The sequence below is a fragment of the Oenanthe melanoleuca genome, chromosome 1, assembly GCF_029582105.1.
Source record: "Oenanthe melanoleuca isolate GR-GAL-2019-014 chromosome 1, OMel1.0, whole genome shotgun sequence".
NCBI lineage: Eukaryota > Metazoa > Chordata > Aves > Passeriformes > Muscicapidae > Oenanthe > Oenanthe melanoleuca.
Genome location: NC_079333.1, coordinates 105,592,839 through 105,617,376, shown reverse-complemented (window position 1 = coordinate 105,617,376; position 24,538 = coordinate 105,592,839). Strand labels below are relative to the sequence as shown.

Below are 24,538 nucleotides of genomic sequence, written 5' to 3'. Positions count from 1 at the left end.
CTGGCCTTGGCTGGTGAGAGGAGCTTGCTGGCCTTTGGCCATTCCTGATCTAATCCATGTGTGCACCCACAGGGCAGTCCAGGACAGGAGTTTGCAGGTTCAGAATTGGCCTCTGGAGGGCTCATGTGTTTGTATTAATGGCAGATGGTTACAGGGTACTTACTATCCAACTAATTTAGCTTCCCCAGTTAAAAGCCTGGAATGCAGCTCTGTCCTGCAGTGCTGCAGTTTGGGACTCAGCAGAAAGCACTTAATGAAAAATGGTTTGAGTAGGTGTTTATCTTTTGAAATGTAAGCTGCTTTCTTACCACTTTGGCTGCTAACTTTCCATAGTGCTATAGCAATTGGAGGAAGGACAGGCATAAAACTTCATTAAGTAGGCTGAGAAGCAGTCTTTGTAATTTCACTTGCCTAATAGGAAGCAGGTGTAAATTTAAGTTCTTCTAGGATTAAGTACACACACAATGCATCCTGGGCTTGAAATGATGTTTATAATTTGACTACCACAGGTGCCAGGAAAACTTTGTGGCACTTTGCCAAGTGCTATAGAGTTTATTCAATATTTGTTATTTTTGATTTTCATAGGTAACATTTAACTTTTTAAGGAGTGGGATGGGAACTTTGTAGTTCTGTACTACAGATGAGACTCAAGTTAGGTAGTGTTATGTTTTGAGTATTTTTAAGACTAACTTTTCTCCAAAATGAAAAGTAAGTCATCTTCATTTCTTCCCCTCCTCATGCTTTCCAAATTATCTGCTTTGATCTTCAAAATTACAGTTGGTTGCTGCATACATTTCAGTCACACACTAGCATGTTGATAAGGTTATAAAGAGAATAAAGTGTGAGTGCAAAAGAACCTGCACAAGCTCCTCAAATGGGATAAATCAGAGAAAAAAAATAAATCCAGTGTATTAAGGATGTGATAGAGCTTGGAGTTCTGTGCAAACAGACTGCTTTGCCTGCTGGTGTCTCATGAGACAACTGTTCTCAGAAGAGATCATTGACAAAATTAAGAACAATTAGTAATGAAATAGAGCTCTTGAACAGTATGTTCACCAACTGTCCCTATTCTAGTGGGGCTGGCAGAACAGGGCCAAGAGGCTGCAGAAATTCCCATGTTTCCAGTGATTTCATGGCTTAGCAGCAGCTGAGTGAGGAATGAAATTCTGATCCTTGTCAGCTGAAGCCCAGGATGTTCAGACTGGGATACAGTGGTTCCACCACAGGACCTTTGAAGTCCCCTGGAGTGTTCAAGAGATTTGTACAGGGCTCCTGGTCATTCCAAACAGGGGCTGGAGGCCAGCAAGGATCATTTGGTCACCAAAAGTGGCACTCTTACACTAGAGTTTAGATAATAGGAAGGAGGAAGAGACATTCAAGGTGGATAGTTTGTGTTGCCTCTGTTGTATGTCAGGTGTTTTGTCCGGTGTTTTTGTGTCTGATACATGAAACATTTAAATCCACAGTTTAAAAAATGTGGACAAGTATTAATTTTAAAATTTATTTTCAAGTCATTGTTCAGAAACATGTATGTTGTACTAATTAAACAAACTATAACTGAGTTTTTTAGATTCCTTTGTGTGAAGATCTAATGCCATCAGCTTTAACAGGTAATGGTTATGTCATTTGGTTATAATTTAAATTTTATTTCTCTAGTAGTGGAGGATTACAGTGCAGGAGACATGATGCCAAAAATGTGCTTGTCATACTGTTCAATGGTTGCTGAAAACCAATAGGATCTGAGGCTTTGAAATAATTTCTGGAAACAAAATTATTCCCATCTTGCACTTAACCTGCTTGAGAGAAGGGAATGTGACTGAGAAGTCTGAGCAGGACACAGGGTGGCTGTTGTTGTGTACTCCAGGGCAAGCTGCTACTTCTCTCTTCCCAGATGTAGAAAAGGAGGTTGTTCTTGCCTGTGAGGTGTTGTAAAATCTCTGTCATCAGCACTCATGGAGATACTTTGAGATTCCCAAAGGCACGTGCAGAAGGAGTGCAGACTATTAACCAGTGTGTTCTGTCATACAGGGAACTCAGCCAGCTTGTTAGATTTCAAGCATTTGCTTGTTAAAACATAGGGAGCAGCTAAATTGTCTTTTTTTCAATGTCTCAGGTTGTCTGATGAATCAAGAGTAAAGGTAATTGCATTTACTAGATATAACCAGTGTGGAAAATAAAGTATAAATTAACAGTGATTTGACCCAAATGTGTTGGGGGGACAGGATGGAAACCTGCATTAATTAATATCTTCCTGCACACACTTACCAAAGCAAGCATCATGCTAGATAATGCACTAGGAAGTAGATACATCTCTCATGTCCCTTTAACATTGGTGTTGGTGGTTAAAAACTGATACCAAGAAGTGCAAAATTTGTGTGATGGTGTCTGAGTTTGACTGGGAGCTGGGATCTCCAGGTATGAAGGCCAGTGAGCACCCACTCTGTGAAGGTGTTTGTTTTTTTGGTTTTGTTTTTTTTTTTTTTTTTTTTATATTATTGCTGTTACAGGAGACTGTGGAGAGAAGTTGCTGCACAGTGAGATTTCTCACTGAACTGCAGAACCAGGGAAGTTTTGAAATGCCAATATCACAGAGCTATAAATGCCTCCTGAAAAATGTCATTTCTCTCTGGTACTCTTCAGTCCCATTCATTTGAACACTTGCAAGATCTGCTTAAAAAGAAATCTTTCCACTTACCTTGATGGTAAAGCCATTGCTGTCATCATGCACTGTATTTTCTAGTAATTCATAGAATAGCAGTCTAAAATTTGCTTCAGTACCTAGGCAGCTCATTGTGTTATCAGAAATGCTTTGTTTGGAAGATTTTCCAAGCAACCTGCTGATAGTTTTGTATTTGATTTATTTCTTTGCTTTAGAGGTCCATCTCTGCTTAGATGTTGTGATAATAAAAACGCCAAGCAAAGAATTTTAAATTGATGTGCTTTAATGTGGATTTCTGTTCTTATATTTCTGAGAAATAAATCTACATCCTGAAGTCCATACATTTAGTTACTTATAACCTGCACAAGTTTATTTGACATCTTTTTCAAAAGTATTGGGGATTTTGCTGCTTTATATTTATTTATTGTTTTTAATAGGTGTTGTGTTTTGATGCCTATTTTGAAGAAGAAGTGCCTGAAAAAAATCAAGAGCTGTATAGAATCAGACACTGTAAAATATATTTCTACCTTGAAGATGATACAATGCAAGTGACTGAGCCTGTAGTGAAAAATAGTGGCATAAATCAAGGTATCTGTTTTTATTGGCACCCTTTTTTCTCCCCTTTATATCTCTTTTCAGTACAGTCTTGGTCCATTCCAAAGGATAAATAATGTGAGTTCTTATAGCTAAAATTGGGTGTAAATGCACAGGTTTAATTGTCTTTTCTTGTTACAGATCATGATGTGAACCTTTTTATTGTCTTAATTTCTCAAGATGTGGATTTTGTAAGGCTGAATCCTCTCCCCTACTCAAACATACAATTTTTTCTCTAATATAGTAGTTTGAAATCATATGGTGGTAAGGTCTTTGTCACTCCTGCAAAAACAATTTGTGTTCTAGATCTCCATTCCTGAGCCTGGCTCCTCCCTTCTTGGCACTGACAGGGTGTTCTGTGGCAGCAGCTCTGTGATTGTTCATGAGCTACTGCAGTGTCTCTGCCATTATTGAAGACAAGAGTCTTTTGTGCATCTGGCTTTTGGTTCTGTTCTGATTAAAGAGCCCTTGGCACAGTAATTCTTCCTTAAGTTGAGAAGCTGCCTTGCCTCCGTGTCACATCCCTGCACTGGGACCAGCCTGAGGGCTTCAGGAGGAGGGTTTACTGTGCTGGTTTACTGGGGTATTATTTGACTTGGTTTATATTAAGAAAATGTGATCTAGCAGTCAACATCCTGTTGCAGAGGGGGAACACAGCTGCTGCTTCTTGGTGTTTATGGGTCACTGCCAGAATTAAAAGTTTTCAAGGGACATAATCCAGAGAAGCAGAATGTCTTGGGATGACTGCACCTCCCAGTCCCCAAAGATGTTTTGTACATTTTATACATAGCACAGCAATTTTCAAAATTAAGTTAACCATTTAACAACCCTATTCTTTTCCCAGATCAGCAGATGCTGTCAGTTCCTCTGTCTGCAAAGTGAGATAATATTTAAAGGTATTATGTGCATCATTACTGTTAGGATTGGCATGAAATTGCATGTGAATCTCTTAAACTGGTACTTCAGGTGCTGCTGTCCCTTTGTTTAATAGTTCTTGCCAGAAGTTTTGTAGGCTCATCAACAGGGTTTGATTTTGAATGCAGTGTAACCTCATCCTAATCCTACCTGGCAAGTGGTTTTTCATGTGAAGAAAAGCATGTTTGGGGCTCTTAACCCCACCCTGCACCCATATGTAAGACATATGTGGGAGACACCATCAGGTTAAGTTTTCCTTGACTTGTGTGCTCCAAGAGTGGGAACAGCTGCTTCTGGGATTTTTGGCTTGGAGGAAATGTCCACTGACAAAGGAAGTACAGAGAGTCAGAGGTGATGCATTTGAGAGGGAAGGTGGAAGCCAGATTCTTTAGAGCAGGATAAAGCAAATTCAAAGCTGATTCTTTTGAAGGAGTTATTTTCATTGTCTTTGTACTATGGGATGTGCAGGCTGCCTCTTCATCCTTAATGTTCCTGGCAGTCTAGTCCTGTTCCTTTGGTGACAGGAAGGCTACAATTTCCTCCTGTTTCTTTGGTTGTATCTTGTGTTAATGATTGTTGGAGTCACTTTTGATACTGGGCCTAAAATTAACTGAATTATATTAGAGAGAAACAAGAATTTTCTCAGTCTTCCATACAAGGATGTTTTGAAAGTCTTTATGAGATTGTCTGAGTACTTTATGTGGGATAAATATTTTTTATTGTGACTGGGAATTTTTAAGCCCAAGAGCAAGAGGAGTTTAACTGTCTGGATTGTGAAGCTGGTAAACTGAAGCACAAAGGAATGAAAATCTTACCCATGATCAGACAGAAAAGGTCATAACAGGGTGAAGAGCTGAACTGAAGTTCAGGATCTTGACCATGATGCTGCTCTCTGCACATCTGCTGAAATACAACTTTTCAGTTAATTAAAAATCCAGAGATTTGTAGAGGAGAGTTCAGCTGTAGGAGAACTTGGTTTGCTAAAAGGCAAACTGCACTGAACAAAAGAGCACAGGTGCATGAAGAAAAAGGTGTGGGGACATCAGGAGGAGGATGGGCTCAGTCTGTGTGAAGAATTGGAGAGTTGCAGTGGCAGGAAAGGGGTTGTGTAAAAGAGGAACAGCAAAAACCAGTTATGGATAAAGTAGAATTCAACTGTTGAAGGCAGAGGGTGTTGGTCACCTTAACTTGGATGTTTGCCCTCTCAAAGAAAATGTAAACCAGACAGCTGGGATGACTGTTTACAGGATGCTTCTTGGAGAGAAGGTAGAGCTGTGACAGGGTTGATCAAAGGTGGATCTTATCGTAGCTGGTTAGTGCCTTGATGCCATAGGATTACCAATGTTTGTGCCATAACCCACAAATGAAACTTTGATGGTGTGAATGAGTGTTCAGGAATGGTGGGATTGGAGAAATTCAGTAGTTTCCCACTGTACTCCTGTAGTGTTTGTGGTTTTGTGGAAAAAAATTTGGAGAGGCTTACAGGAAGATCTGATGAAGGAACAGTGGTCAAAAAAGTTAGAAGAATTTCTAAGTTCAATTATGATTTTATAAGACTAAAACAAATTGTCTTCAGAGAAAAAAAGCCAGAAAATGTGCTTTTACCATTGATCAAAATCCCAAAGCAATGAAGTAAATGATCTGTGGGAAATGTTTCAGCGACTTTAAAAACTGCTTTATGAAACTGGCTGCTATACTTGAACATGAATTTGGACTTACAAAGTTGCTACTAAATAACTGAAATTTAAACATAATTTAATTTTGGGTACTGCCTTGGTATTTGGCAAATATTAGGAATATTTGAAGAAATCTGTGCAGAGGAAGGAATGCAGAAACCTTGAACTTGAGAAACCAGAATAAAAGGAAGAAACAGCAGGACAATCACAGTGCTCAAGGCCCAAGTCAAGATAAGGAGAAAAGGATGGTAAACTTGACCACATGACAAACTCCAAATGCTTCTTCCACAGCCAGAATGATAATTTTCTTTCAGTATAAAAAAAATTATCCCATAGAGAGCCAGGCTAGCTATGGCAGTTACAAGTGTTTTGTACATATAATTCCCAGTTAACAGGACTGTGGCTGGCTGATACTGTCTTATCAAAAGGTCATTTCTGTTCCCATGGGGTTGACTGTAGCTTCCAGTGTAATCCAGACCGTGCAAGCCAGGGCAGAGTGGAGCAGCTGGCTGCTTTCCCCAAGGTCAGCCAGCTGAAAAAGAGAGTGGAGCTGCCTCCTGGCTGGCTTCCCAAGGCTAGCTGGCTGAAGAGGAAAGTACAAGTGGGAAAGTGAAGTTGCATCAGCTCCTCCAATAAAACAGATTATCTAAGAGTTTAAGCCTTCCCCAAGGCCTTGAAATAATTGTGATTTTGCCATATTTGATGGTGGCCAAATCATGACCTTGCTATGTTCTGGAAGGGTGAATAAGTGAATATAAGAAGCCTCCTTGTTTATTGGGATGAACTCTTTGTGTTGCAGGAATAACAGTGGTAGCTTCTCCTCCTTTCTGTGCAAGTAAAGTGTGTACAAACTCCAGGTATTACTCATTCCTCCTCTCTCTCTAAAGCACTCCTGAGCTGTGCAGAGTCAGAGAGCTGTGCTGAGGAAACTCTGGGTACCATTTAACTTTTTCTGCAGAGAAGAGAAGCAGCAGAGACCGAATCATTTGCTGCCCAGCTTTGTTGTCAAAAGTCCTTCACTACTAGTGAGATCTCCTTAAGCAGCTGCTGGGGTTGCCAAATAATCCAAAGCCCCAAGAGAAAAGAAGATATGCTGCAAATTATGGTGTGGGAGCTCAGTACCACCACCACTATTAGAGAAAAGTACCTCAACTCCCTTTCCAACAGCACAGTAGAGCAGAGCTTTAATCTGACCAGATGAAAATATTTAAATCAATGTCTGAATATTTAAATCAATGCTTGATAGTGTAGTAGAATGTTCTGCTCAATAAATTGATGACTAAAGAACCATCAGGAAGAGCAATCCATCCTGAGCAATCTGAAAACTGCACATTCAGATGCTCCTTTAACAGCTTGCAACAAATTTCTAGATTAAATGTATTATTTTCCAGAAGGAAGAGCAATTTTAAAATGATGAGACCTAACCCCAGCTGATCAGGTTTTATTAAATTTCAAATTCAACGTTATGAAATGTACCCTCCACATGTGTACATCGGGCACAGTGATACCTCATAAAAGCAAAGGATTGCCAGAGATATTATCTTTACAAGACATTTTCCATTAGGAAAGAAATTATTCTCTCTCAGAACAAAATGCCTATGTGTGTTTCACCCTTAAAAGTGATATGAAAAACAAGCTGAGGCTTATTCACCAAATCAGAGGTGAATATAATCTCCAAAAACACCTCATATTAGAAAATCATCAACCATTATATTTTAATTAAAGTGATGATTCAACAGGAATTGCATGGTCTGACTTACCTCATTATCTGTTGATTGACCTAAGAATTAGCCAAAATTTATATACTTTAAAATATTTTAAAGTGTATAGTTTTGTTAAAGCTAATGCAATGCAGTTTTACATCCCATTAAAATGTGCTACTTCCTGTATTTTCAAACATCTTTCATGAGGATACATCCTAAATAGGTGTATGGTCAAAGGTCAGTAACCAGAATGTTTGATTTGGTGCAGGTGCAATATCAGGTTGATGAATGGGTCTTAAATAATTATTTTAATGGAAACATAAAGTAAATCTGCTTTGTTGCTTTACTCCCCTGAAAAATTAAGGATATGTTTTCATTGCAGGAATTAGAACTTAACAAACTTTGATAATGTAGCAAAGAAAGGTATTTCATACAAATTAGTCCATAGGGAAATAAAGTGAAGAGTAAAGAATTTCCATGGACTAACCAAGGAACAAGGCCCTTCAAACACTAAAGCACACAGTGGTTTCTTTCTCCCTTTTGCTCTGCCTCTCTTTATCCCCTCTCTCCCCAGGCCCCCTTAACCTGGTTCTAAAATTCCTGTAAGTTATTTCTAAATGATTTGTGGTCTCCCTAAATCACTGAGGTTGGAAGGGATACCTGTAGATTTTCTACTCCAGGCCCCTGCCCCAGGCAGAATCAGCTGGAGCCAGATGCCCAGGGCCATGTCCTTTTGAGTTTCAAGTATCTCTGAGAATGGTGACTCTGCAACCCTTTTGGAGAGCCTGTTCCAGTATTTGATCACCCTCACAGTAAAAAAGTGGCTTTGTGTGCTCAGCTGGAATTTTATATCTTCTTTATATCTTTTATATCTCAATGGGCACATGGAGAAGAGCCTGGCTCCATCTTCTTCATTCCCTCCCATCAGGTATCTATAAACTTTGATAGGTTTTCCCCACCTTGAATCATCTCTGTTCCAGACTGAACAGACCCAGCTCTCTCAACCTTTCCTCATGTGGAAGATGTTCCAGTCTCTTGCTCACATGCAGTGAGTACTTTTGAAGCATCACCTAATTCATCAATGGATTTGAGAGTTTTCAGCTGATAGGCCAATAGCAGTTTCCTTGTCTTTTAATGTCTTTTAATCTTCAAAAGGTAATAAAATTCAATGCTATCAAGATAACAGTCCTTTCATTTGAACACTATGAATAAGAAAATTTAAGTATGTGATTACTTTGCCAAAATTAGAATACCTCTATATTTTCTCTTCTCTCATTCTCCCATTTCTTTCTCTTTTGGATAATGTTCCTGTTAGACTATTCCTGTGGATTGTGAGGTCCTGGCTCTGTATTTTTGCTTCAGACCAGCACTCAGCCCAACTCACCTCTCCTGTATCTGCTTACCATGTGCTCCTTAAGGAAGCTTATTTCAATGTCTCTGCCTCCATGCTTGATAAGTCATACTTTTTTCTCTGCTAAGGCAGGTTTATCTTCTCTAAACTTAGTTCTGTTGGGATCCTTAGAGCAAATATTATTTACTCCACAAATTTATTCTGTTTTACAGGAACTCTTGTTCGACGGCACCAGATTCCGCTTCCACCTCCTCATGAGGATCGGTTCTATACTATGTATGATTTCAATATCAACACAGAAATAACCCTTTATGGCCGAAAATACAAGATTATAGATTGTGATGAGTATACCAAAAATTTCCTGAGGAAGATAGGAATCAGACTAAATCCTCCTGCAAGCCGACCAGACGACCCGTACACCACAGAGCGGCAGCAGGTCAGGAGAGGCAGCACTAGTGGAAACTTGATTTGAATAAAGTTTGATTTGAATGCATATTAGTTATATGAATTACATACATTATTTATTTAATATTAAATAGAAAGTATCTATTTCAACTTAGTAAATTCCAAGAGAAAACTTGAATTTAAACATTTTGATATGTGGCTCATTGTACTATATAAATAATTTTCTGTTAACAGATATAATAATTTTCTGTTCACACACCTTTTAAAACAGAATAAAATTAATGAGGCAAAATAATAAATAACCTTTCAGCATTAAACTGAAAAAAAAGGTGTACATGTCAATGTTCTACTGAAATTTACATGCTCTGCTTATGATTTTGCTTGAGATTATCTAGTGATAATAAACACCTTTAAAGTGTTTAAAGAAAGATCTAATTGAAATTGTGGTTCCAGGCCATCCATGGCTTCCTGCAGACTCCTTTATTCTGTTAATATGTTATCTCTCATCTCTACCCCTACATGTTTTTAACAGCTCTTTGCATGTGTAAAGCAAATTCTTCTGCCATACAGAACCCAGTGTTCTGCAGTTTTAAGACTTTCAAGGTTTTATTTGCCTCACTCTTTTGTGTGTGTGAACACACCTTCAGGAGTCTCACACACAACTCCTAGATTCTGTGTGGATTCCTCTTTGCAGGATTTGTTGTTTGGTTTTTTTTGTTGTGTTTTTTTTTTTTCCTCTGAAAGTAGTAATGGGAGTGATGTTTTCTGTTAGGAATAATGACAAGTTTCTTTCAGTTCTGTTTTTCTTGATTAATATGAGTGCAAATGACACTTGACATGACTCTTAGGACTGTTGGCCCACAATCTGCAGGCTGTTGTGACAGATCCAGCCTGGTGCTCTGAAAGCAGCAAATACTCCCTGTGTCTGTGGCATCCTTAGTGCTCCCAGGGAGAGAACTGCTGCAGGTCTCAGCAGCAGTAATGGAAGGTGACTGTGACTGAGTTGTGTAGGACAATTTCCATGTCTCTGAGGCACTCTCAGGCCAATGAGTTGGTTTCTCTTCATTCATGCTGCCAGGCTTGTGCAGTCCCCAGTGAAAAGCAGCATTTGTAATACATCTGGTTCTGTGTTGTGGTGACTCAGCCTGGCCATGGGTTTCCTTTCCCTTACTCAGCCCCTGTAGGTAACAGCTGTGTATATAAACACATGCTGAGTTGTCTTGATACTGTCAGACTGTGTCAACATTATGGATGGTACTGCATAACCCACTATTGTTTTAATTTTTTTTTTAACAGCAAGCAAAACATTCAAAAATTGGGCATTTCGGTCCCTAAAGAGAATGGAGAGGGGAAAAAGATTTGAGAAATAAGAGCTTCAGAGTACAAAAAATTACTAAAATCAATGTCTTCATGTTTTCAGTTATTGAGGAATTCCAGAAAAGTTATTTAGCAGATTCTGTCTGCCTTACACTTTCACTTTTCTGTGCCTAATTTGTGGAAGGTAATTTTTTTTTATTGCTCTGGACTACTTTGAGCAAAATTAAATTGGTTTTCACTGGACTCCCAGTACATGGCCAGAAAATGAAGGTATGAAGGAGGGTAGGGAATGGGATGGGATAGAAAATGAGGCCAATGGAAAGTGCAGTAAACCATTTAGACTCATATTTCACAGAATTACAGAATCATTTAGATTAGAAAAGACTCCTGAGACCATCAAGTCCAACCTGTGACCGATCCCTACCTTGTCACCCAGACCAGAGCACTGAGTGTCACATCCAGGTGTTTTTTGAGCACCTCCAGGAATGGGGCCTTCACCACTTCCCTGGGCATCCCCTTCCAATGCTCAAGATTCCTTTCCATGAAGAAATTCTTCCTGTATCGTTGGAGATGGTATTCCATGGATGACAGTGGTGTTACCTGGTTCTGTGGCTGTGTTTGGTTGTCTGTTACATCTTCAAGGGTCAGGAAGGAGGAAAGAGAGCACTGGGAAGGAAAATAACCTGGTTCTGCTCTCCTTATTTTAAGATATGATGCTCTGAAAGAATGGGCCTTTTCCCTCTCAGATTTTTAAGGCCAGAAGTGTGTTAATGGACAAAGAGAAATTTAGACAATGATATAAACTGTCTACAGTCATTGTTTTCTGTTCAGACAGTTCAGTTACATTGTTTCATCAATGTCTGTCACCATTCCTCTTTGGAATCAATTTTGTAGATGAGAAGGATAATCCTGTCCTTTTTAATGCACTTTGGACCTGTGCATTTTGATTTAGGAAAAACACTGTTCAGATCACTGTTTATATATGTGAACTAACAGCATAGAAATGCAGTCCTTGGACTGCATCATCATCCTGGGACCCAGTTTAATCCAGTGCTACTGGTTTTGCAGCACTCATGACTGCAGGAAGCACCTTGTCATAGTCACATCAGCTGGAAAGTACCTCTAGTTAAACATTTGCTGTTCCTTATCAGACCTATGGGTGTATTTTGAGAGATGAACAAACATACCCAGTGCCTATCAACTGTGTAACATGAATCAAAAGTTAAAAATCTATATTTTAAAATTGAATGGCACAAAATACTAAAGGGAAAAGAATGAGTTGATTCTTAACACACATTATCTATAAGAAGTAATTTTTAAGGAAGTAAATCAGGAAGAGTGAGCTATTTGGCATTTTAGTCATCTGATTACCACAGGCAGTTTCTTGAAAATATGAGATGTACTGCAAATAATTTAACAATTGTCTGATCTAGAGGACCTTGTTTCAAGAAAAACAAGGATTAAAACCAATCCAAAATTCTTTTTATATTTTTTCTGAGGGCACAGCAACCCTGTAAATACTTCTCTGCTAATGGCATAAATCATGTTTCATGTATTATAATGGTATGGCTTTCATTGGAAGATCCTAAACCCATGTTCTAAGGTTAGACAGCACCATGCCGTTGTGATCCTGTTTTTAGGAGTAAATAATTAAAAATAAGTTTCTCTTAATTTCCCCTTTACCAGAGACATCTGGCGAGCACGAATCCTTTTCACCCTTATGAGCGCTTTGACACTTTGAAACAATTTCTGGAGTTTGATGGACAAGTTTTAGGGTTTTCTTGTGTGTGGAATGACCCAGAATCACAGCTCACTGACCCACGGGAACTTATTCTTCGATATTATTTGTCTGATGATACTATTGATATAAGAGAAGTTTTACCACAAAACTCAGGACGAGACGTAGTTCCATTTTTCCTCAAAAGAGATAAGCTTCCAAAGGTGAGGAATGGAAATTTCAGATTCTTCCACTAATTAAGAAATATTGAATGCTTTGTTTTGAAAATCCTGTATTAGGATCATAATGATATTTAGAAAGTGTTTTCAGAGTATTAATCATAATTGCAGGATTGCACTTTGCACACATAGTCATGTAATAAACTAATATGTGATGGAAAATTATCTTTAGGTTTGTCATGCTTAAACTAAAAGGAGAATTTAGTCACAGAGGTGTTCTGTGGTTTTCTTTCTCCTATATTAATGTATTAAGGTAACTGTATTAATAGAACTATGCAATAATGGAAGAAAATAAAATTAATTAATATTGATAAGCTTATGTAAAACTGAGGTGAATTCAGATTTGATTTATGACTTATATTTTCAGCCTTTGGAAAAGTCAGTTTTAGTATTCTGTAAAATTATCTCTTTGTAGAAAATCTTGTGTGATTTCTTAAAATTGAGTTTCTGAATTTGGGATCTTAAGCAAAGCCAATTAAAATCAATAGGAATTCATCAATAAGCTTTGTTGGGCATTAATCATGAGAAAGGCTTCACTCAGAGAAATCTTCAAAGGCTTTGTATCCTCTGTAACCTGTTATGATTATAAAATTACTGATCTGGATACAATTCTGTATCACTCCAGACAGATCCTGATGATAGAATAACATCAGCCAACATACAGAATAAAATCCTGGGGGTCATTGCCTCCTTTTCTTCTAACATTGATAATCTATTTGTGATTCCATAGATGTACATGAGATTTTACAATAAAAACCTACCAGTAAAATATTACACTTTTCTCACCTTGTAAGTCCTGTGTTCTGACATGCTGATTTAGCAGTGGCTCCATAATACTGGACCCCTTTGACCACTGAGGTGCATGTTGCAATTTTAAGCACTGGCTTTTTCCTCTGGAAATTTTGAGAATGGCAGCAGAGGAATCCAAAGCTGAAGGCTCAGGAGAGACAAAATAATTCATTTTGATTATCCTGCGTCAGCAATTTATTAATAATTTTAAAAAATGTAACATAAATAGATACTAATTTTTATATTACTGGGATAAATTACTACTGTAATTTTAAAACTCACAGTAGAAACAAAACCACATCTTTGCCAACAGAATCATGATGACTTGAATCTCTTGTGTTTGTGCAGTGGATAGGACCAACCCTGGATGGTTCTTTGCATGTTTTTATAATTATTACTAATCTAAATAATAGCCTTCAGAGCAGATGTTGACAACAATGTGGTACTTTGGGTATGCTGACCTTTGCTTTCAGTTTGCTTCCAAGAGAAAGGAGACTTTACCCTTGGAGAGAGAGTAAGATTCTGAATACTGCTTCTGGCATATGTACAGGCTTTTGGAATATACACTTTTGGCTTTTAGGTTTGGTGGTAGAATCTTAGAATTTAATAAAAATTCTCACAAAAAATACTACAATAACAACCAGTGTACAAAAACCCTGCTGGTTCTAAGGTAGCAGAGTTCTCTTTCTTCACTGTCACTCATATTTCTGAAGAGCTGGTCTCTTTCCTTGCAGAATGCTCCTGTTCCTCCATATCATCCAGGCACCATCACCAATTACACTCTGCTCAATGTGTTGGGAAAGCCAGGAAGAAACAAAGGCTATTACATTCGGGACGTTTTGCAGGTCAGAAATTATTGAGTACCTCCAGCTGTTGAATATCTTTATCTTAGTTTCTGTAATTTCTATGGTCATTATCCTCTGCAACAAAGAGAGTTATTTATAGAATTGTGCTGCCACTGGAAAATAGCTCAAATGAGAACTACTGAGATTTACTGTATGTAAATCCCACATTTGTAAAAGTGAAGGAGCTTAACATGAGGTGATATATACTTGCCAATGGACTTTGAAGGTTAAGTGTTGAATCACACACACTAAATGACCTGGGTTTTAAGAAAGGTTGTGTGATTCTGAGATTTATGGAACTGCTGTATAAATGTTCCTTCTTTTATTAGACAGGAGCAGTGCATCGGGAATTTTACAAAGACAGTGACTTGAAAATAGGGGCAGTAATTAATGTTTGGGGAAGGCAAATATTACTCTGTGATTGTGATGAATTCACTAAAGAACATTACAGGAAAAAGTATGGAATTGGTAAGTAGTGATAATTATCCTTTCCTTATGAGCATTTTTATACTTCTGAATTTAACAGAGCTGTCTTCAAATTTTATTACTGACAAAACATGTTCATTAAAACCTTTAGCAATAACAATCTGTTGTAGGCTGTTAGCAGCAAAGCAGTAATTTAGCAGGTAATCCAGAAGGGCTTTCTTATACATTGCTCCATTGAAAACTTGCATATAACGTATGTGTTCTGCTCCTAATGCCTCTATTTGAAAACTACAGTGACAAAATAGTCATAAGGATAGACTTCCATTTCTTCTTCTCTCCTTCCCCCTCCCCTTCCAATAGCTGTGTTTGCAGTCAGAAAATAATAAAGAGCATGTAGTGAGTGGGTAAGTAGAATGAGCTCAATTTTTTCCCCTTACACTATATTTCATTTTATGTGGATGACAGAATCAAAATAAGATTTTCCTACATGACAGTTTTAGTTTACCACATATTTGGTTTTTACAATGCAGTTTTGTGTATTCTGGACCATTAGAGTGTGTATGTTGTGAAGTTTCAGTACTAAATTCTGGAAACATTTAACAACTCTATCCATTATGGAAAAGCATTTTGGAAATGAATAACAACAGGGGCCTTTGAATGTCCCCAGTCAGACTTGTTAATGGTTCTATCATGGACATCTTCCTGCAAAAATGACTTAGCTATTTTCTGGCAGTTTATTCATTAAATAAATATAGCTGAGCATCTGACTATTCAGAGATGGTTGGAAGAATCCTACTATGGCCTTTCCCTGCCACTGTGAAATAAAACACCTGAGCAGATTATTTCTGTTACCTTGTGGTCTGGTAGTGTGTGTGTGTATCAGAGCCTGTCTGCTGCATTGAGGGAATTAAATGGTGCAGCATTACCATTCAAAAACTAAATTTCTTGTTTGGCAAAATATTTCTCATTAGGACTTTTTCAATAATACCTTGGCATGTCTGTACCAAAGTAAACTTGATCTTGCCAGTGTGTGAGGAAGCCATGTTCTATAATCATGGTATTACCTGTAATAATAGTAAATTTAACTGTAGAGATGGAAAATAGGGGGCTCTGCTCTGGGAATTTCTTCAGCCAAGACCACTGCTGGTTTTTGGCAGCAATATCCTTTGAGCAAATTATCCTGAACAGAGAATGGGGATTTCTTACTCAGGACAAGCAATAAATGAATACAGCTGACCATCCTGAGTCAAACAAGCAGTGCAACCAAGTGATACACAAATGCAAAGGCCCTTCCTCTCCTCTAATGCTGGCTCAGTAATTACTGTTTATGTCTCTGGATGTTAAAAGTTAGGTGGTTTGCAAGTTAGGGGAATTCAGAAGTTGCTGATGTGCAGAATTCTAGAAAACTGGGACTGTAGGTGGTCTAGTCTGTTCCTGTTCTGCAGTAAAGGAGATTTCTTTGCCTCCTGAGGTATCTTGTCCTAACCTCAGAGTTAAAAATGCTGCTTAAAAGCTACTCTGAAGCTGGTTTGTGTAAACTGAGAGAGTAAATTTATTCTTTTATCTGTTGGACTTGGGGAACAACTGCTCAGTATCCTCTTTTAATAACAACCTTGTACGTATCTGAACACTATTCCAATACAAAACCTTATTCCCCTGCCCCCATCCCAGGCCATTTGCTGCTAAGGGAAAACCTTTCAGTCTTTCTCCATAGTCCATTCTTTTCTATCTTGGATAATTTTTCTCAGTGCTTTCTGCAGTTTCTCTGCCTTGTTGACACCAAACACACAAAGATGTGCTCTAGCTGAGACCTTTGGGAAAGTGGGAAGTGTTTTACACATACCTTTAAGGATATATGATGGCAGAGACCCTGGCTGACATGGAAGACCATCCATCTTGATGCAACCTGTCTTGTTCACAGACAATACTTTCTCAGAGCTAAGGGATTCACACACTTTGCTGTAAAATTCTTTTCTGCTTTCTCCACAAGGATTAAAAAAAAATGTAGGTATGACTTTTTAGCTGGAAGGGACCAGAAGTGGAATCAATGTAGGTTTTGGCTTAAAAGCAGGTATTTAGAGAGAACTAGTGAGTGTTCACCTTTTACTCTTAGTGATTTACACATTTTGTGTGTGTCTGTGGATGCACAAGGTGCTCTCAGTGGGCACAGTCCCACAAAGTGCTCAGAATTTCACTCCGATCCAATTAAACACTGGAACGGACTTAATTGCATTTCTAGTCCAGGGAGACCATTTACTTGAGCAAGAGTAAGCAAGTGGATAAATTAGTTCTTACATCAAGGCACAGTCCTCAGCACCTCATGGCATCAATCCAGCTGTTTCGTTATTGTGTTTTTACATTACTCCCCTTCAATTTATGCTCTTTTGCCAAAGCCATTAAAGAAGCTGACATTTATTTTTGAGTCTGCAGTTTCAGCATAAGTTGCTTGCCCGCAGAATTTGACTTTTAGGAGAAAGTAGAGTAGTTTAGATTTCTCTTGAAGAATGTGATATATTCCTAATGTGGGGTTTGCCTATTTTAATATGTTTTTGAAAAGCAGAGTTTTTCCATGGATGGACATAGCTAATACTCTTCAGTAGGAAGTTGATGGCATTACTGTCACCTAGAAGTACTATGAATGCAAGAGAAAATGCATTAATGTGTGAAGTTACCTGTCCAGACTTGCTAGTGCAGCCTCAGAGAAGAAGACTCTGTAGCCATGTAGGTGTTGTAGTCACCCTGCTGAAATGGGAAATAGGCTGATGTGCAGTGGGGGGAAGCTGGTACTTGTCCTTCTCACTTAATACAGTATCTTAGCACAGAGTATAAAGTATTCTTTCTTAAATAACAAATTACTCAAGATGGAACAAAACCAGGAAAATCTGGTTTCCTACTGCTTTTTCTTCCCTGTCCCAGCACCTCCCAAGCCTGGCTGTTGAGGCTTTTCACAGCACCCTGCAATCCCTGTCCTGTGCCGGCTCTCCACCCCTCCCACCCCCTCATTTCTCAGGCTCCAGCCCTGACCCTCTGCCGGGGCAGGGCTGTGTGCTGCTGGCCAGGCAGCTGCTCCTGGAGAACAGGGAGAACAGCTGACTCCTTGCTTTCCCCTCAGCGGGGCACTAAAACCTGCTGCCAAATTTCACTTGGCTCGTCAGAGGTCAGTGTCTCTGGTTTTAACCTCTCCACTACACGTGGTGGAGACTGAGCAGCAGCTTCTAAATATACTTGTGCATATACAGATGCTTTATTTGCCCAGGTAGCTGTAATAATCATTAAGAAGTAAGACTGTAAATGGAGATTTTCTCTGAATCAGGACAAACAGTGTCATGTTTCAGCTGCATGGAATTCTGTGAACATTAGGTTTTCTTTATTCCTGCCTGTAAAAGTTGTGGACATGAATTTTTTTGCCTTCTTATTTTACTTCTTACCTCAGTTGTGAAGCAGACTTTCACTAGAAGGTCTCAGCTGTTTGCCATACATCTCCTCTGATGTATGGAGAACACCATGCTAATTGCCATCTCTCCAGTTTATCACCACTTCTTTATGTTGTCCAAGTCTAGTGGGATTTCTCTTTCCTCCTCCTGGCTTTAATGCTCAGAGGTGCCTGTCCTCTTCCTCTGAAGGTAGAATTTCTTTCCTGCTTCTATTCCCTGATATTCAGTACAATTATCATTCTAATTCAAAGTATGTAGCACTTGGCTTTTCTTTGAAATATGATCTTATCTAATACCTGAGGGTTTTCCTGCAGTTCTTCAATGAGAGCAGAAGGTAATCTCACAGTCTATACCAAAATCTCAGAATGTATATTGAAACTGAAAGCTGACAAGCTCTTCTACCTGGCTTAATGCTGCTTCTCTGGCAACAAATTCTTCTTGAGGAATATAGTTTTTCTTGCTAAGAAAGCTTTGCTATCTTCAAATTGTTGATATGCTAAAGATGTAGCTGGAGCTGTTTTGTTTCTTGCTGTTCTCAGTGCTTGCTCCAATCTCACTCAGGTTTTGATGTGAGATATCTACGAGTATGTGGTCCATGTTTGATAAACAAGGTGAAATAACCCCCCAAGTTCCTGCAGTAACAAGGGATGAAACTATACATGGCAAAAATACCTGTGCTACTCTTTCTGGAAGTAGAAATTTGTAATCCCAGTCTTTCACTTTACTCTCTACCCACTGTAAATGTTACAGCCTGGGAGAAGCAAAAATTGATACTTTTTCCAGACTGTACAGAGGTAATTTTCTTAAACACCAGTGATCACCTTGAGAAGAGTGCATTTTGTATGTAAGTGCCAGCTTCTGTCTGATTCTGCCCTAATGCTGTGTGGCAGAGCAAAGATGAAATGAGTTTTGAGCTCAGGTAACTGGCTCTTCACAAGTTCCAGAAATGAGTTTTTGACCAGTTTTGTAACCTGTATTTCTCCATGGCAATTTCTTTCTGAATTTCCTCATTCACAGGAGAGAATATGAATTTATAATTATTTAAAATCCTGGAAAATATGAGTGACACAATTTTGGATGTGTGCATTTTTTTCTCTTTAGTGAACCAAGTGAGGGTTGGTCTCTTGTCTCAGGACAAGATGGAACAGCCCCAGAGGAGGTTTATATTGGATATTAGGAACCATTTATTGACTTAAAGGTTTGTCAGGCTAGAATAGACTGTCCAGGAGTGGAGTCATGATTTCTGGATGTGTTCAAAAAACGTGTAGATGTCACTTAAGGACATGGTTTAGTGGTAGGCCTGACAGTGCTGGGTTAATGGCTGGACTTAGTGATCTCAGAAACATTTTCTAAAATTAGTGATTCTGTGATTCTATGAGTTACACAAGATCATTTTACTTCAAGGATGAACCAAAGCACTGAACTTCTCTTTGGATTTCACTTACACTGACCTTCACTTGTGAGGGATTCAACACGTCCCCAGGGATAAAACATTATTCCTCTTAATTTATAATTTCCTTCTACTTTCTAAATCTAATTTTCATCCACATGTGCTAAAGTTTACAGATGGGAAATGCTTTAGCGTCTCTTAATGAATGCCTTATGTGTGGGTGTGAATGTGCCGACTGTGACCAGCGGGAAAACACAGGAGCTTCTTGTCCTGTGCGGCCAGAGTTTCCTGGTGCCCCGAGCGCTTCTGGCAGGACCTGGGACACCTGAGCAAAGACACGGGGCTTGTGTCTGCCAGAATACGCTGTTCCTAATTAATTGCTTAATCGAAAATTAGTGCTCGGGTGGATGAGCAACATCAGCCCCGCGCCGCCACCGGGTGGCGCTGTGGGAGCGCGGAGCTGCCGCTGCCGGTGCTGCTCCCGGCGCGGGAGTCGGGAACCCAGCGGGGAATCCAGCGGGAATCCTGCGGGAATCCTGCGGGGAATTCAGTGGGAATTCAGTGGGAATCCAGCGGGAATCCAGCGGTGAATACATTGGGAATCCAGCGGGGAATTCAGCCGGGAATTCAGTGGGAATCCAGCGGGGAACCCAGCGGGGAATACATTGGGAATCCAGCGGGAATCCAGCGGTGAATACATTGGGAATCCAGCGGGGAATTCAGCCGGGAATTCAGTGGGAATCCAGCGGGGAATCCTGCGGGGAATCCAGCGGGGAATTCAGTGGGAATTCAGCGGGAATCCAGCGGAGAATCTAGCCGGGAATCCAGCCGGGAATTCAGTGGGAATCCAGCGGGAATCCAGCGGGGAATTCAGTGGGAATCCAGCGGGGAATCCAGCAGAGAATCCAGCTGGGAATCTAGCGGGGAATCGAGCCGGGAATTCAGTGGGAGTCCAGCGGAGAATCCAGCCGGGAATCTAGCCGGGAATTCAGTGGGAATCCAGCTGAGAATTCAGTAGGAATCAGCTGGCATTAACTGGGAATCCAGCGAGAATCTAGCCTAGAATTCAGTGGGAATCCAACCGGGGATCCAGCGGGAATCAAGACGGGAATCCAGCCGGGAATCCAGCTGGGAATCCAGTGGGAATCCAGCGGGGAATCCAGCGGGAATCCAGCCGGGAATCCAGTGGGAATCCAGCGGGGAATCCAGCGGGAATCTCTCCGGGGGATCCTGTGTGCTACCTGTGGTGCTTGGCACCTGTAGGCATCAGGGTTTCCTTCCCTGCTCTGTCTGTGCTGAGTGACAGGCTCCGTGTTTATGGATCAGGAATTGCCTGTATCAAGCACACGCTGTGGAGCTGTGGAAATGCGGTGTTTTGGTCACAAACAGTGTTTAGGAAATAAGGGATCTCATAAAGTTGAACGGGAATCTCATGAGGTTTAATAAGAACAAGTTCAAGGTGCTGCACCTTGGAGCAGCCCCCAGTATCAATCCAGGCTGGGGGATGAGCAGATCCAGAGTATCCAGGCAGAGAAGGACTTGAGGTGCTGGTGGATGAGGGGCAGGACATGCCCATGTGCCCTCTCAGCCCAGAGGTTAAGGGTGTGCTGGGCTGTATCCAAAGCACCGTGGGCAGCAGGTGAGGGAAAGGAGGATTCTGCCTCTCTGCTCCACTCCTCTGAGACCCACCTGCAGTGCTGTATCCAGCCATGGGGTCCCAGAGCATGGACCTGTTGGAGAGAGACTAGAGGAGGCACCAAGCTGATCAGAGGGAAGGAAAACACCTCTCCTATGGGCAATGGCTTGCAGAATTGGGCAGTTCAGCCTGGAGAGGAGAAGGCTTTGGTGTGACCTAAATGTGGCCTTCCAGTACCCAAAGAGAACGGACAAGAAAAATGGAGAGAGGCTATACAAGGGCCTGGAGTGACAGGGCAAAGCGGAAAGGCTTCACACTGAAAGAGACTGACTCTGTGCTAAGCAGGAGACCCAAGGTCCTCTCCAACCTGAGTTTTCCTGTGCTCATGTCTTCATTTGCCTCAGATCTGCCCATTTGCTTTCTCCCACATGCAAGTTCCTTGTTTTCCTCTCACCCTTTCCATTGTCCATTAACCTCACTTAAGCAGCAGGCTGAGCTCCTCTGTTGAGTTTTGTGTGAATGCACTGGAAGCTGTCCTGCAGCAGAAGGACAGTGCAGGAGTGCAACAAGGGGCCAGAGGGGACAAGATTTTCACCAAGAGAGGAGCAATGAGAATCAGGGAAGCAGCAGTTTTGGGAGGTACCTCTGTGAGAATTGAGTGCAGGTTTCTGACCAGATGTGCCTCTGCTGAGTCAGGACAGCTCCTGCTGTGTACCTGGACCACTGATCACTGCAAGACAAGACTTGAGTCTGGGGAAAATAAGGAAAAATGAAGCTTCCCAAAACTCTAGTGAGGCTGAAGTTATTTGCTTTAGTGTACCAAAGACTTTTTATATATGTGTTTTAAATAATGAATAAAATTTTATTTATTTATGTATTTTTTTCCTCTGGCCAAAAGCACAGGGCAGGAAACTCATAAGACAGTTATTTACTTAATCATGTTGTCTCAAGGATGAAACTGAAAAATTAATTTAGAATTTTTAATATACTATTTTATCCCATTTTGAAACTGTATTTGTCTTTCCTTTTGCCTATGTATCTTAATGATATTTTTCAAACATTTTAAGATTATAGAGGAAATCCTGAAACCCTTAAAGAAATAATTTTGCTGTTGGCTCTATGGAATCTTTTTCTACCCTGTAACAGTAGGAGGGATCCTGGTTTGACTTTGATCAGTGGTCTGTTACAGAAGTAGGCTAATAACTATTCATATTAGAAGTTTAAATCCTTGGTGAAATGCCTTCATCACAGCAGTAACAAATAAGTCTTGCTCTCTTTGCTGCAGTGGATTTCACCCCAATTCAGTATAAGACTCCACCACCTCCAAAACCAGAAAAAATTGTTCCACCTTATAATGGATTTGGTTCTGAAGAAGATTCTTTGAACTCCTGTAGGAGTGTGGTTGTCAAGACTCCCCATAAGGATTACAGGCAATTCCTGATGAAAGACAGGTATTTTGTGTGAAAAATAATTTCAATTTTTAAAATGATGTATTTTTGTGAAGGAGATAAATGTTATGAGGGAACATCCTTTTTTTTTTTTTTTACCAAAATATACAGCTCATCAGACTTTTAAGGGACAGGTGCATGAGGCCTGGGTCAGTGACATGGTACTCCAGTTTTCTGCAAACTCTGTGAAATTTCTCTTTGGTAACAGCAAATATTATTACCCTTCTATCTTCTACCTCATTCCCTCTGCTGTTTTCAGTGGAAATTTGACAGAAATCTTAGTCCAGGCATTAGTCAGGAATTTTGGATGATCCAGCAGACCAACACAGATTTGTTTTTGTTTAACTTTCTAATAATTATTTTTTTTCCTTTTGTCTGATGAATTTCATGTAGTTTACTGTAGCACTACTAAAGCCTTAACACTTTACTTTTTGTTATGAAAGGTTTATTAGGCAGCAGTTGTTGAAGCCAAAGCAGAAAGGCAAAGTCTCCTGTTAAAGATTCCCCTGTAAAACAAGAAGGTTGTTAAAAAAGGCTTGGGAATGTATTGATAGTGTATGTATGGACCCTGCAAATTACTTAAAACACAATCACTTAATAAATATCTAGCTAGTAAGATCATCTGGTGGACCTGAATTTGTGGGAGATAATCCTAGTATGAATGGTTATTCAGAATTTGGTTTGAAAATACACATACCTGAATGTGTTCTTTCTTAACAAATTTTCTGAAAAGAAACTTGGGGATTGATTTACAACTCAACCTGAATAAAAATTAATTCCAGACCTTTGTCAGAGAAGTAATTTTCCCTTGAAAATTATTCCTTTCTATCTGGCCGACTCTATCTGGTTCTGTTAATTTAAGCTGAAAATGATTTTTGATTTTGACAAAGTAGTGAATCTTACACCATTTTCCTGCTTGGTGCAGTAATAACATAATTAATGTATGTTACAAAACTCAGGAAAAGGCATCTCTTAGGGATGAAAACTTTCCTCACACTCTGATTTCTCCCCTGTTCCTTTCCAGGTATGGCATGGACAGTAACATCCTGCGCTATGCGGCGAAACTCGTCACGGACAGTCCCATCGACAAGGGTCGGAAATTCATCATTTCCTTCTTCCTCAGTGATGACACCATTTCTGTCTTTGAATATGCAGAGAGAAACTCAGGTAAGATCTAGCAACATCTCTAATCAGCCCCAGTTCCCCTGCTCATTTGGTTGGGCTTTCCAGTAAACACTGTGGCCAGACTCAGCAGCAGCAGAAGCAGGGATGTGGATTTTGAAATGCAATGGGAGTTACATCAGCAGGCCTGCTGCATTGTCTTGCATAGCTGGATGTCATAGTAATTAATGATCTTCCTCACTCAGAATTACATTGTTCATTACATGATGGTACTTCACAATATCCTTTGTGGGATACTGCAAGTGTAATGCCTTAGAACTTCTATTACATTTTAATTTGAAAATCTGACCTTTAAACATTTGCTTTTATTATGGATATCATACAAGAATAGTATTGTAACTGATGATAAATAGGGACAGGAAATATAAGACATCAAGAATGAAAGACTAAATCCTTTGTTTTGCAAAATTGTGTTATGAAACCTATACAGCATCCATTGTATAGAAGCAGCTCATGAAAGTCAAACAGCTGTAACACTTTCTAACATACTTTACCATTAATCATGGAGTGCTGAGCATTTAAAGAGGGAAGATTGCCTTATGCTAGAGTCTGGATGTGTATACAATACTGATTCCAAGAGTCAGTGTCTAAGTGACAGGTAAATGCTTTGTTACTTCTCAGTTTCTTGACCACATTTGTCCTCTTGCTGGAGCATGGTCACCAACTGTTGTCATGTTTAAATTCTGCTGGCCTCTGTTCTCCGTTTTAGGCTGCCTCCAGCTGAGGATATGAAAGGTTTTGTGATTTTCAAGCACCTTTTTATTTTCCTGAAATATCTTTTTCATGGATGGTAGGACATAGCAGTGGAAAGG

General features: G+C 39.8%; 1 protein-coding gene across 2 annotated transcripts in view; it reads left to right on the top strand.

The window, feature by feature from the left end:
- EFHC2 (EF-hand domain containing 2) overlaps window positions 1-24,538 on the top strand; it is a 55,580-nt gene that overhangs the window by 8,973 nt on the left and 22,069 nt on the right. For both annotated transcript variants that reach the window (XM_056500583.1, XM_056500591.1), the window contains exons 3-9: window positions 3,097-3,247; window positions 9,111-9,334; window positions 12,307-12,561; window positions 14,100-14,210; window positions 14,540-14,678; window positions 22,382-22,547; window positions 23,569-23,711. In XM_056500583.1, coding sequence (XP_056356558.1) covers window positions 3,097-3,247; window positions 9,111-9,334; window positions 12,307-12,561; window positions 14,100-14,210; window positions 14,540-14,678; window positions 22,382-22,547; window positions 23,569-23,711 — 1,189 coding nt within the window. The remainder of the gene's footprint in view (window positions 1-3,096; window positions 3,248-9,110; window positions 9,335-12,306; window positions 12,562-14,099; window positions 14,211-14,539; window positions 14,679-22,381; window positions 22,548-23,568; window positions 23,712-24,538) is intronic.